Source organism: Passer montanus, unplaced genomic scaffold (genome assembly GCF_014805655.1).
Source record: "Passer montanus isolate IOZ18808 unplaced genomic scaffold, ASM1480565v1 scaffold127, whole genome shotgun sequence".
In the NCBI taxonomy this organism is placed as follows: Eukaryota; Metazoa; Chordata; class Aves; order Passeriformes; family Passeridae; genus Passer; species Passer montanus.
Window position 1 is genome coordinate 707137 of NW_024359499.1, and position 12071 is coordinate 719207.

Genomic DNA, 12071 nt, shown 5'->3' on the forward strand with positions numbered 1-12071 from the left:
AGATTTTATTTGACTTTGAAGTTGCAGAGAATGTCAACCAAACACAATTTGCTTTATTCCCACAAAGGGAATGAGACTCTCAGCCACAAAATAAACCCACACCTCTGCCCCCGGAAGGCAGCAATGGACAAATGGGGAGCAGAGCAAAGAGAGCAGAGCAAAGAGAGCACGGCTTCGCCCTGCTGGTCACTGCTGCAGCACAGAGCAGCTGGGCTTGGAAATGCATTACCATGCTCCGCCTGGGAATGCGAGGCAGGAAAAGCTGCTTTGTAAATTTACTTTTGGTTTGGAGCTCAGGGTTCGTGTGCCATTACATTTAGCCAGTGCTCCTTTCTCAGTTCCAGGCAGGGAGGTTTGCAGGAACCCCCCGACTTTCACCCATTTTAATTTTAGCACAGTGACTGTGCAGCAGTTATCTGCTGTTCATTTTTGAGAGCAAACAGGGTGGGAAGTGCCCAGTGGTGTGAACAGCAGTTGAGCTGATCAAATCCTGCCTCCAGGTTACTATACCTTCCCCACCATAATATCTGATGAGTGACCTCTCACTGCAGATTCTGCTTTCAGAGGAGCAGCTTTAAAAGCCCAACCTCCAGGCCCTACTCTGCACAGCCCTGAAAGCATCTCACAGGCTCCAGGATGAGATTCCCTCACTCATCCCCCATGCTGCTTTATGAGTGGGGCCATTCCCCTCCCCTCGCAGGAATCAGCCACATGTTCTCCATCTGGGAGCAGATGCCCATGAGCCAATAAGCTCAACTTGGAAAACTTCACTGAAAATATCACCAAATTTCTGAGCGCTCTACAGACCGCGGCCAGATGATGGATATTAGTGCTTCAGCAGTCCTGGGATGCTGTTTGGCACAGGACAGCAAAAGCACAGCTAGAAGGGCTCAGGGAAATGGAAATGAGATGGCTGGAGGTGCTGCTGGAGTGTCTGCCCTCCTCCAGATGATCCAGCCTGTAAGGAGGGAGGATCTCGGTCTGCTGGTGAATCAGCCCCCAAACAGCTGCTGTACTCAGCCTGGAGCACTGAAGGACACCAGCTTTGGCCTTACAGCAATCCCTGCCACTGCTGGGGCACAGGCAGAGCCCTGGGGAGAAAGGTGAGGGACCACGTAGGGCAGGGCCACTCACTGCCCCACCCCAGCCATGCCCATGGCACTGCTGGCACAGAGCTGAAGAGCAAGAGGCCTGGGGGAGGTCCTGGGCACTGCTTTTCCCCACAGGGTCAGGATACAGACAGCTTTTCTGATGCATTCAACCACTGACAGTAGGAGACAGGAGGTCCAGACAGTGATAAATCCAGCCTCACACCACCCGGGGTGAGACACCAAAATGGAATTTACCAAAGGACCTTAAACTGATGAGCTGTGAGCTCCAGGCTATATACAGCCCGAGGCAGAGAAGACTCAGGCCTGCTCAGAGTCAGGCAAATGCTGGTACTTCCCCTTGGCCAGGACGGATTTTAACCCTGCCGAACCTATGTACACATTATTTGGGAGAGAAACCACTACTACCAGGAGCCAACAGGTGCCACCTGGCACCTCTGCCCCAGGTCTTCTCTTCATTGCCCACCCTGACGTGCAATGCATGGCCTGTCCAGGGAGACTCCAATTCCCTGGAGGGGTTTTGTTACATTTTTTAATGAATCTGGGATCCAAGAGAGACAAGAGGGCAGGGCAGCCACCTTTCACCATGCCCAGTGGATGGGGCAGCTCCAAAGAAAAGCCCCTGGGCTGTCCCCATTGACTCCCCACAGCTGTTTCCCTCCTGCCCTGATCCAGCAGGGCAGAAAGCCCCATGCCAAGCACCAATGGAGCCAGACTCAATTTACTCCCACCCCTTAGTCTGCAGAAACCTAAAGCCCTGCACAGTTCGGCTGCAGTGCAAGTCCAGCTCCTCGGGACTCAGCACATGCTACTCTGGGCTCATGGCAGCAGAAGTCTGCAGGACATCGTCTGTCCATCCACCCTGCTGAGATGGGAGGAAGCTGAACTTCATTATTCCCCTTGCTTCTGCACCGCCTGTTGGGAGTTTGGAGCCATCTCCTTGTCACTCCCTTGGTGCAGTGAAGGTCTGGAGGCTAAATGCAAGGTGGCTGTGAAAGGCCACAGCTGGGTGGCCAGGGGTCCTGTGCCAATGGTGGCCTCAGCACACTTGGCTCAACATCAGTTCTGCCCTGGCAGAGCTGAACAGCCCCAGGTTCCAGCCAGAATCTATCAAATACCTTTCCTCCTGCTTTTAAGATGAGGAGAACTTTGTTGTCTCCTCTCGCACAAAGCAGTGCTCCCACCTTGGAGCTTGCCAAAACAACCCTGCCTTACCTGATTTTCACTGCCAGGTTAGCCCATCACTGTACCCACCCTGGCAATGCTGCCTCAGGCCTCTGAGCCACCAAAGCTGGGAGAAACTCGGGATGTGGGAGCAAGCATCCACGAGGCTGAACACGTGTGCCCTGCGGCTCCACACCGGGAAAGAGCCGGGGAGGGACGTGCTGGCCCCATGAATGGCCTGCAGCTCGTTTTCTGCCAGCCCCAGCTCACCTCGGGAAACTCCAGCACCACAGTGATCAATGTGAATTAGCTGCTATCTGTTCTTCCACTTGTTTGCATCAGCTTGGAAATTTAACACCAGGCCAGAGATAAAGTGAACTGGAAATACCCCGGCAGGCCTAACACTTCCAGCCCGAGGGGTTCATTCAGCTGATGAGTTTCATCATCACAGGTTCCTGCCTGAAGAGCAGGTTCCTGTACTCCCCGTGCACATCCCTCCCTGCCAGTGCCTGCATCTCACATGCAGTGCTATGGAAGAGCTGCTCTCTGTGAGGTGGGTTTTACAGAGACAAAACTGCTCCCCACCACGCTCCCTGCAAAAGCTGATGATGTCCTGACAAGGACTGGGCCAGACAGCCCTGCCACTATTAACCAGCTGAATCTCCAGGCCAGAAAAAGCACCAGGGTAAACCCTTTTTAGTGTCAAACCAGGCTGGCACAGGACCAAGACAGGCCCCAAGCTGACATGTGGGAAGCTGAGATGATGACGCTGCGCATGGGCGACGGATGTGTGATTTTGAGAAGTGTCTCCTCAGTGAGTTATTCTCAGTGCACAGCAGTGCTGGAAGCTCACACTATAAATAGCCAGCAACAGAGTTGTACCTGTGCTGCAGCTCGGAACGTGCTTCAAGCCAGCTCGTGGAATTGGGAGTGCCAGGCTGGGGCAGAGCCAGTGCCAGGGACGCTTGAGGCCCACAACAAAGCTGAGGTGTAAGCTTCATGCAGTCTGGGCTCCCAGCAGAACCAGTAAGGGCTAGGTTTGGCCACAACTGGGTGCTCTTCAAAAAGCTTATTTGGTTGCAGGATCTCACTGCCAGCTTTGTCACTCTTGATGACACAACCCTGAATAAGATGAACAGAGGTGGGACATGCAGCTTCTCCAGACACCAAGTATGCAGGCTGGCAGCCAGCAGGGCTGGCATGAGAAATAAAGGCGGTTCTACATTTCTCCAATGCTAAAGGTATGGTATTACCCATCTGCCATGCTGCAGTTAGGGGGAACAGTTTTATATTGAATGCAGACTAGAGATGGACTATAGATCAGGAAGAAATTCTTCCCTGTGAGGGTGGTGAGGCCCTGCCACAGGTTGCCCAGAGAAACTGTGGCTGCCCAATCCCTGGAAATGTTCAAGGTCACATTCAATAGGACTTAGAGCAGCCTGGGCTAGTGGAAGGTGTCCTGGCCCATGGCAGGGATTGGAGCAAGATGATCTCTAATGGTTTAACCCAAACCATTCTATGGTTCTATAATTTCCCCTCAGTTCACACAGCCCAGGCTGCAGCACCCACAGCACAGCTCTGCCCGTTTTTCTGGGTTACATGACAACAACCAGAACCTCCAGCAGCTTCAACAAGGATCTCATCCCATCCTTCCAGCTCACCAAGCAAGAGAGGTTGTGCTCCCACAGCCAAAGCCAGCCGAGCAGCTGGTGAGCCAAGGAGCTGGCACAGAGCCTGGCCCTCCCGCTGCATCACCTGTGGCTGCGAGTCGGGCTCACAACCTGCCGAGGGAACCGCGGCTTCGTGAGTGCAGCTCAAACCCTCCATTTCAGTTCCCCATTGGAAGGCGCCTCCTGGGTCCCTCCTAGCCAGCTCACCATCCCCTCCCTCCCCACTGGGCAAGATCCAGCCCGAGGGGAAGGCAGAGCAGCCCTACCCTTACATCTTCAAACACTAATTTCTGGATTTGCCATAAAATCTTTCTGTAATTTCACAGGGATGCTTGAGGCCAGACCCTCACAGGTACAGAGGAGGACTGCAAAGTGCCCACCTCTGGATGAGCAGGACAGTTAAGAAGAGAGACAACAAGGCTGACACAACACCAGAGCAATGTGGAGTGATTAAGAATCACTGATACCTGTGCCAGGTGGAAAATCCTGTGCCCCCAATGCGCTGGCATGCTCACGTGTTCACAGAGGTGGAGGCACATGTCCAGCAGCAGGACACATCTGCATTTCACTGGGAACATGTGTGTGCCCAAGGTCTGCTCAGGTCCCCCGCTCCAGAGAGCTCACATGCCATGCTGTGCTCTGGAGCCACCTCCCTGATCCACGGCTGCTCCCAGGAGCAAGGAAAATGTCCTGCCCAAACGTGCTGAGCTTCTGCTCAGCAATCCTGTGTGGGTTCCAGCAGGTCCTTCTATGGGAGATGAATCTCAGTCCTCCTCCTGAAGTAATAAAATATACATTATGCCCTCAATTGAACAAGACAAATACCAGCACAAGGAATGAGAGAAATGCTGGCGTGAAACAAAATGTGGAAGAACTGGATCAGACGAAGGACCAGCAAATTGGTGGGCACTGGGCACCGCTCCTCAGTGTCACACCCACCCCGACACAAGCACATCTCCATTTGCACAGCTTCTAATCTCAGCTCTGCAATGCAGCATCCCCTGACTTCCCAGCTTCACGGCTGCAGCATCCCTGCCTTCCCAGCTCCCCTCCTGCTCAGCTCCCTGCTCCGAGCTGCAATGCAGCAGCCTGGGCAAGCCTTGCTCTCTCTTTTGCCCCTCCACCCCACCACGAGGCAACACTGAGGCTCCCAGCCGAGCTGTGAGCCTCGCACATCCTCTACCCTCCCAAGCTCACTGCTTTCCAGCCGGAGAACTGGCAATCCCTTCCCTGGCTCCCCCGGGAGAGCTGCTTCGTGTGCCTGGAGGAGGACGTGACTTTGCAGGGTGGGGGATATGGCAGTACGGCACCATTATCGGATCCCCTGTGTCCCCACAGCTCTGCAAGAGACACAGCCAAGGTGCAAAGCCTGGAGAGGACAAGGACTCGGATACCACAGAGGGATGGAGCCATCCCCACTCCACCCAGGGAGTTGATCCTGGCTCAGCAGCTTCACCATTGCCACCAGTACCAGCAACACCACACACACAGAGCTCACTGCACAGCTGTCACTGAAACAGCCCAGGACACCACTGTCACCAGTACCAGGAACACTGCACATACAGAGCTCACTGCACAGCTGTCACTGAAACAGCCCAGGACACCACTGTCACCAGTACCAGGAACTGCACACACAGAGCCCAGGACACCACTGTCACCAGTACCAGGAACTGCACACACAGAGCCCAGGACACCACTGTCACCAGTACCAGGAACACTGCACATACAGAGCCCAGGACACTGCGGTCTGGTCATGAGTACTAGAAACACCAGACATGCACATTGTGTGCAGGACTCTGATTGTATGTGCAAGGCACCAAAAGCCACAAGCACAGTGCCACAAAAGACAATCAGACAAGTGACTGATTCAGAGGATGTGCCAGTGGGTCCACCAGACAGAGCACAGCCAGGTAATCTTGATCTCAAGACTGCAGCCCTATGGCAAACCGCACGGTCACGCCCGCAGCTGAGCCAGGGAAGCCAGGAGGCACATGCTGGCCACAGCAAACAGGCTGGCACTGGCATCACTCACAGGTTACACACCTCAGAGGGTGCAGGCTCTGATTCTGTGCTGAGCTGGCACAAACCCTCCCCCGTGCAATGGGCACAAGCATCAGCCAAGGGCTGTCCTCAGATGCTCAAGTGAGAGTGGGCAGGGGGGCCTGCAGATAGAAGGGACTAGGGACATTGTTTTCTGGCACCATGGGAAGCTGCACAGGAAGACAAAGAGCTGGAAACCTAAATGGACATTGGTGGTGGGGGGACTTGTGACAAGGGAGCGCTGTGGGCACACAGATACATGCCACAGCATGAGAAGCCAAATACACAAAGCTGGGAACAGAGGCATGTGGAGGATGCTCTCCAGAAGGACCTAGAACTGCCAATGATTCTTCGAGTGCCACCCACATGGAAGCATGCTGCTCATGAGGCACCAGGACCAGGCAGGAGCCATGGCTGGGCTGGGTCCATCCCAGCAGCACTCAGCAGTCACACCCACTGGACTTCAAAGCCTTCAGGAGCCATCACCCAGGTCCCACTGTGGTCACATCCCCTCAGCAGATCCCAAATAGCACTTCCAGAATTTCCATAATTTTCTATTCATTTACATATTTTCTTTGTAGACATGTTGGATTTGGAGGCAAGATACAGGCAGTCACTGTGAAAGCCCCATTTAATCAGGGATTTTCAGGCTCTTTGGGGAGACTTCGTTTCAGTAGTGCATCCACAGATACGTTTGTTTTCAAGTGTTCTGCTACCTCTCCATAGGAAATTTTGAAAGACAAATCTGGATTTATTTTTTTCTCAGCCCTTTTTCCACACTGCCATAATCACTGGGAAGAGAGGACATCCCAAACAGCTTCAGCAGTAGCTCTGAGGCGGCCCTTGGATCCCATTTCCAGATCTTCTCCCCAGTCACTGCAGCCATCTCAGCTGGAGAAAGCAGACATCTACTACTTGCTGTCAGCTCCTGAAAGCAGGCTGGAAATAGCAATACAACTGTGTACCACTTCCCTTTCTCCTCACTATTACCCCAAAGGCAGGAGTCCAGCTCTGTGGGCAAAGGGAAATAAATCCCCATCCCAACGACCTCGTCACACAGATGCTGTCACACAGGGACCTTAAGAGAGGAATATCATTAGTGGTATCAGGACAGCCGCAGCACTTTACGAGGCAATAACCCGCTCTCATCACTGTGAAAAGCTACTTGGTCTCTGACCTCCTCATGGTCTCCTGCCAGGGAGCCTGGCTACTGCTGCCCAGTGCTGCCACGGGCACGTTAGTACTTAATTAAACTGGCAGGAACAACATGGGGCAGAGGGAGGAATGCCATGGGGCAGAAGTGCTTCTGCGATCCCACCCCATGTGTTTCCCAGCAAGGATGGCAATCAAAAAGGAGTAACTTGGCTCCCATCTCCACCAGGGTCAGGAATGTCCTTGCATGGGACATCTCAGATGCCAGTCCTTTCTGTGGTTTACTTTTTAAACAAGTCAGATGCAACATGCAGCTCCTGCCTGTCACAGAGCCTATCTGCCCATTCAGCCCTTGGCTCTCCTCCCCACCACTGAGGGGCTGCTGGCACCCACTGCCCACCCAGCGCCAGCCTGAGCACAGGGGGCTCTGCCCTGCCTGCGTGCCAGCACCACGAGGCTACCAACTCCCCGTGGCTACCTACTGCCCAGCAAGGACACCCCTGCCAGGCCACCTGGGAAGGGTCGCATGGCCCACTCGAGGGCTGCAGGACTGAGATGGGTAATAGCTGCAAATGAAGGGCTTGGCAGAGCTGCAGACTCCTGCAGAGAGCATTTCAGGGAACACCATCGCCACTGGGACCTCATGTGTGTCCACCTGGGTTCTGGCCCACACAACACTGACCACTTATTTGTTGATACCAATTAGCAGGCACTTAAGAAGCACCACATCCAGCAAGAGATGGACAAGAAAATGGCTGCAGAAAGCAGCTGCAGGATCTCGGAGGTGCCCTGGGGAGCTCTAGGTAAGTGCAACCATCACACCGGGCACCGCAGGCACAGCCCATACAAAAGCCCCTGCACCTGACCAGCCCTGTCCATCACACGTGGGCACGAGCAGGGTGAGCTCTGCACAACCAGCTCTTCCACCACGCTGGCCATGTGCCCTCTGTCCCCTTCATCCTGTGGTTGGGCACTGGCATAATTAGCAGCCCCAGCTGCCAGGCAGTTTTGATGAGAAGCCTCAGTCTTTGGTTGATGCAAAACATATAATTTGGAAGATGGAAATAGCCTCTACAAAGCACATGTGGTTGCTGCGTGCCGGTGACCTCTCCTGGCTTGCGCAGGCTGCTCTTTAAACATGGTTCAGCTACAAAGGCTTCAGTGGCATCAAACAGATGAGGCAGCGGCAGTGACCGAATGAGAGGTAACATTTGGCCATGACTGAATAAACTGTATTTTTAGCCAAGAGGCTTGGGAATGCTTCCAGCAGAGAAGAGTGAGGTAGAGATGAGGTAGAGACACACAAGGTCTCTAGAAGCCACTGTGGCTGGGAGCGCCAGGAGCTCAGAAGCTGCACAGGCTTCTCAACACAGGTCAGCAGTTCAAGGACAACCATATCTGCAGAGGCTGGAAGTCCCCACAATTTCCTCTCTCTTCCCAGCACAAACCAAGCTTGTGGCTCTTTCCAGGCCACTCTGGAGAGAGTGTCCTTCAGCAGACATTGCCAAACAGCACAGGCTGATGTTTCGCTTGCCAAGGGACTGATGAAAACAGCAGAGACCTTCCTTCCCTCCCTCCTAAGCATCTCCTGTAGCAATCAGGAGAAAGCCCCTCTCCTGGTGCTCCTCACCAACCCTAGCAGGGTGTGAAGCCCACTCTCCTGAATCCAGCTCTCCTGGGATCCCATTCCTTCTGGGTCCATCTCCACCACAGGAACCACCTTTTCCTGGGGAAGCCAGGTTTCGGAAGGGACCATCACCACTGGGGAAAACTTCATCTGCCTGGATCGCAAGCAAAGGGGTCTGGAGGCTCACACGTGTCTACACAACCTCGAGTTGTGGTTGTGCCAGCACCACTGTCACACAGTTCCCTCCTCTCCACATCCCAGGCTCCTGGTGGCATCCCCACCACACAGGCTGTCATGGATGTGCCAGGTCATGGCTGGCTTGGGTAAGCAACTCAATCCAACTGGCTTGGATCACAACTCCCACGAATCTGAGAAGTACAACCTCATGGAAGGGAAAGGGAGTTTCAGCAGGGTGAAGCTCCTGCTGTGTCTACCCCACAGGCTCTCCCCATCCAACTCTGGACACAGGCCTTGATCCCCCTTGCAGGAAGCCTGCCAGTCCATATGTCTTGGAAAATTATTGGCAATACACAGAGGACAGATCTGGCAGAGTTTGGGCCTCATGGACCAGCTGACCAAGTCTTCAGATGCTAAGTGCAGTCCAAAAGGATGTTCAACACCTCCCAAGGTCATAGTCAGCCCTGACTGATGCAAGTGGAGGTATGGCAACACCTCAGAAACCAAATCAGTTGCTGGGGGCACTTCCACAACCATGATCTTCCTCAGAGTGTGCACAAGATCCTGTCATGGATCTCTGGTACTCCAGAGTACCACAAACTGGGAGTCACTCCCACGTGGGCCAGTCCTGCAAGGATTTCTCTTGGGGATGCTGAGGAAACTCCCACCTAAGAGCAGAGCATCATGGGGGCACACTGAGATTCCCCCAGGCATCCCAACATCAGTGAGTGGCAGTCTGTTAGTCTCGTAAGTGACAAATCCTCCTGCAATCCTGCCCTGCTCCCACGGCATCTGGTGCTACTGCAGCATTAGGTCTGAGGATGGATATCTGTAAACCCAGCTGTGGGACCACCGGGGCAGCCTGAGCCCCCACAGCCAGGCTGACCTCCTGCATCCCACCTGCTCATCCCCCAGTCTGCCTGCCCAGGCCTCAAGCTCACTCTGTGGCCTTCCATTCACCCCAGCATCAGGGCAGACCCTGCCAAGGAGGGCACTGCTGCTGCTGCCCCCGTGGCTGGGCCCAGCTGGGGGCCAAGGGCAATGGTCAGGGAGGCTCCATGCCTCTGTGCCAGCACACACTGGTGCACACTGTGCCAGAGCCCTGCTGGAGCTGGCTGTGACACCCCAAAGGCCCCTGAAGCAGCCAGGGGTACGCAGGGAAGTGGACTCAGCAAATGTGGCTTTCCAGGTGCCGGCTCCAGCACACACTCCAGCTCGCTCCACATCTCCAAACCACCTCCCCCAGGCCCCAGGTATGGCAAATCTCTCCCTTTTCTCTTCATCAAACAGCAAGGACAAGGCATCTCAAGCCAGCTCAAGCACCAGAGAAGCTCCTGGCCCCCTAAAAAGAGGTTCCAGGCAGAGAACTTGAAGGGACTGGACACACCAGTCCTGCCTGTACTGCTGCTCCCCCACCACCAACAAGCACCACTTTACAGCTGGCTAGCTCGAGCACCATGATGGCTCTGCACGGCTCCCTTGCCACCTTCTCATGCCAGTTTGCCAGACCAAACACAGCTCTTCAGAGCCATAAACCCCACAGTCATTGCCCAGCCGAGAACCCAGGCACTGCTGGGTGGGATGCAAGGAAGACGGGATGTCAGCAGGAAACAGAGGGCTGCCGAGGCAGCCACAATTCCTAGAGAACAGCATGCAGCACGGGAGAATGGCAAGGGCTGGGCTCACCTGCACCGAGACCCAGCGCTGTGGCCTGCAATGGAGCACTGGGTTCTGAGATCCAGGGCACAAGCAGCACTGGGCCAGTGCTCGCTGTTCTCATGGAAACCCACCATGCACACAATGCATACAGCAAGCTCAAACCCACAGGGATAGCAAAGCAGGCTTCAGGCAGCCACAGCCTGAAATCAGCTCACGCAAACCCTGCAGCAACATCCTTGGAGACCGTCCTCTGCCAGAGCCCCAGACCTCAGGATCTGCCCAAACTGGAGCAGCAGCATGAACCCCTCGCACAGCACCTCCACCAGCAGCTTGCCAAGGTCACCCCCAGGGCGAGCCACGCTGATGGTGGGGAGCAGCTGTGGCACTCGGCCGTGCAGCCTCCATCATGTTTGGTGGGTGTTGAGACAAGGGATGGCCAACAAGACACGTGGGGGAGGACGAGCTCCACCACCACCTGCCACTGCTCCTTGTGAGGAGGAACTGCCTTTCCTCCAAGGCAAAGGCAGCTGACAGTACCTTCCCTCAAGCATGCCTTGGAGATGGACTGAGGGCTGGATCCCCTCTGCTCTCAAGCCAGGCTGGGAGACCTGGGGGTGTTCAGCCTGGAGGAGGCTCTGGGGAGATCCTAAAGCCCCTTTCAGTGCCCAAAGGGGCTCTAAGAGAGCTGGAGCGGCCCTTTAGGACAAGGGGGAATGGCTTTCCACTGACAGAGGGCAGGGGTAAATGGGATTTTGGGAAGAAATTCTCCCTGTGAGGGTGGGAAGGCTCTGGCATAGGCTGCCCTGAGAAGCTGCTGCTGCCCCATCCCTGGCAGTGGCCAGGGCCAGGTTGGATAGAGCTGGGAACATCCAGGGCGAGTGGAAGGTGTCCCTGCCCATGGCAGGGAATGGAACAGGATGAGCTCGGATGTCTCTTCCAACCCAAACCATTCTGTGATTCTAAGCAACTGGGGACACCGAGGCTGATGACTCCTTTCCCCTCAGCCACCCTTCACTTGAAGACACTGAGGTCGCCGCCAACGGGTCCCCACGGAGTGCCAGGAGCCCAGATGCCTCCAGCTGCCGCCTCTGGCCATTCCCATCTCCACGTCCAGCCCGGCGGTCGCGCCCGCACTCACCCAGCATTTGGCTGAAAAGCAGCTGCTCCAGGTCGCCCAGCACCGTCACCACCAGCTCGGGGTCCACCTTCAGGTACGGCTTCTCCTCGGTGCCCGCCGCCACCGCCGGCCCCTTCCCGCCCAGCAACTCGTCGTCGCACTTGCCGCCGCCGCCCGCCTCGGGGGCCTTGCTGAGGGGCTTCACCTCGGCGTAGGGCCCGCGGGGGATGCGGCTCGGCTTGCCGGCGGGCGGCGGCTTGGCCGGGCCGGCGGGGCGCGGCGACAGCAGCGAGTGCTCGGAGCGGGACAGGCTCCGCGACATGGCGGGCGCGTCCCGCCCGCGGGGGCCGCCGCGC

At 55.6% G+C, this 12071-nt stretch overlaps 1 protein-coding gene across 1 annotated transcript in view; it reads right to left on the minus strand.

The window, feature by feature from the left end:
• Positions 1 to 12071, minus strand: part of NAV1 (neuron navigator 1) — a 74218-nt gene that overhangs the window by 45499 nt on the left and 16648 nt on the right. The window contains exon 5 of the mRNA XM_039698490.1: positions 11737 to 12066. Within this exon, the coding sequence (XP_039554424.1) occupies positions 11737 to 12066 (330 nt within the window). The remainder of the gene's footprint in view (positions 1 to 11736; positions 12067 to 12071) is intronic.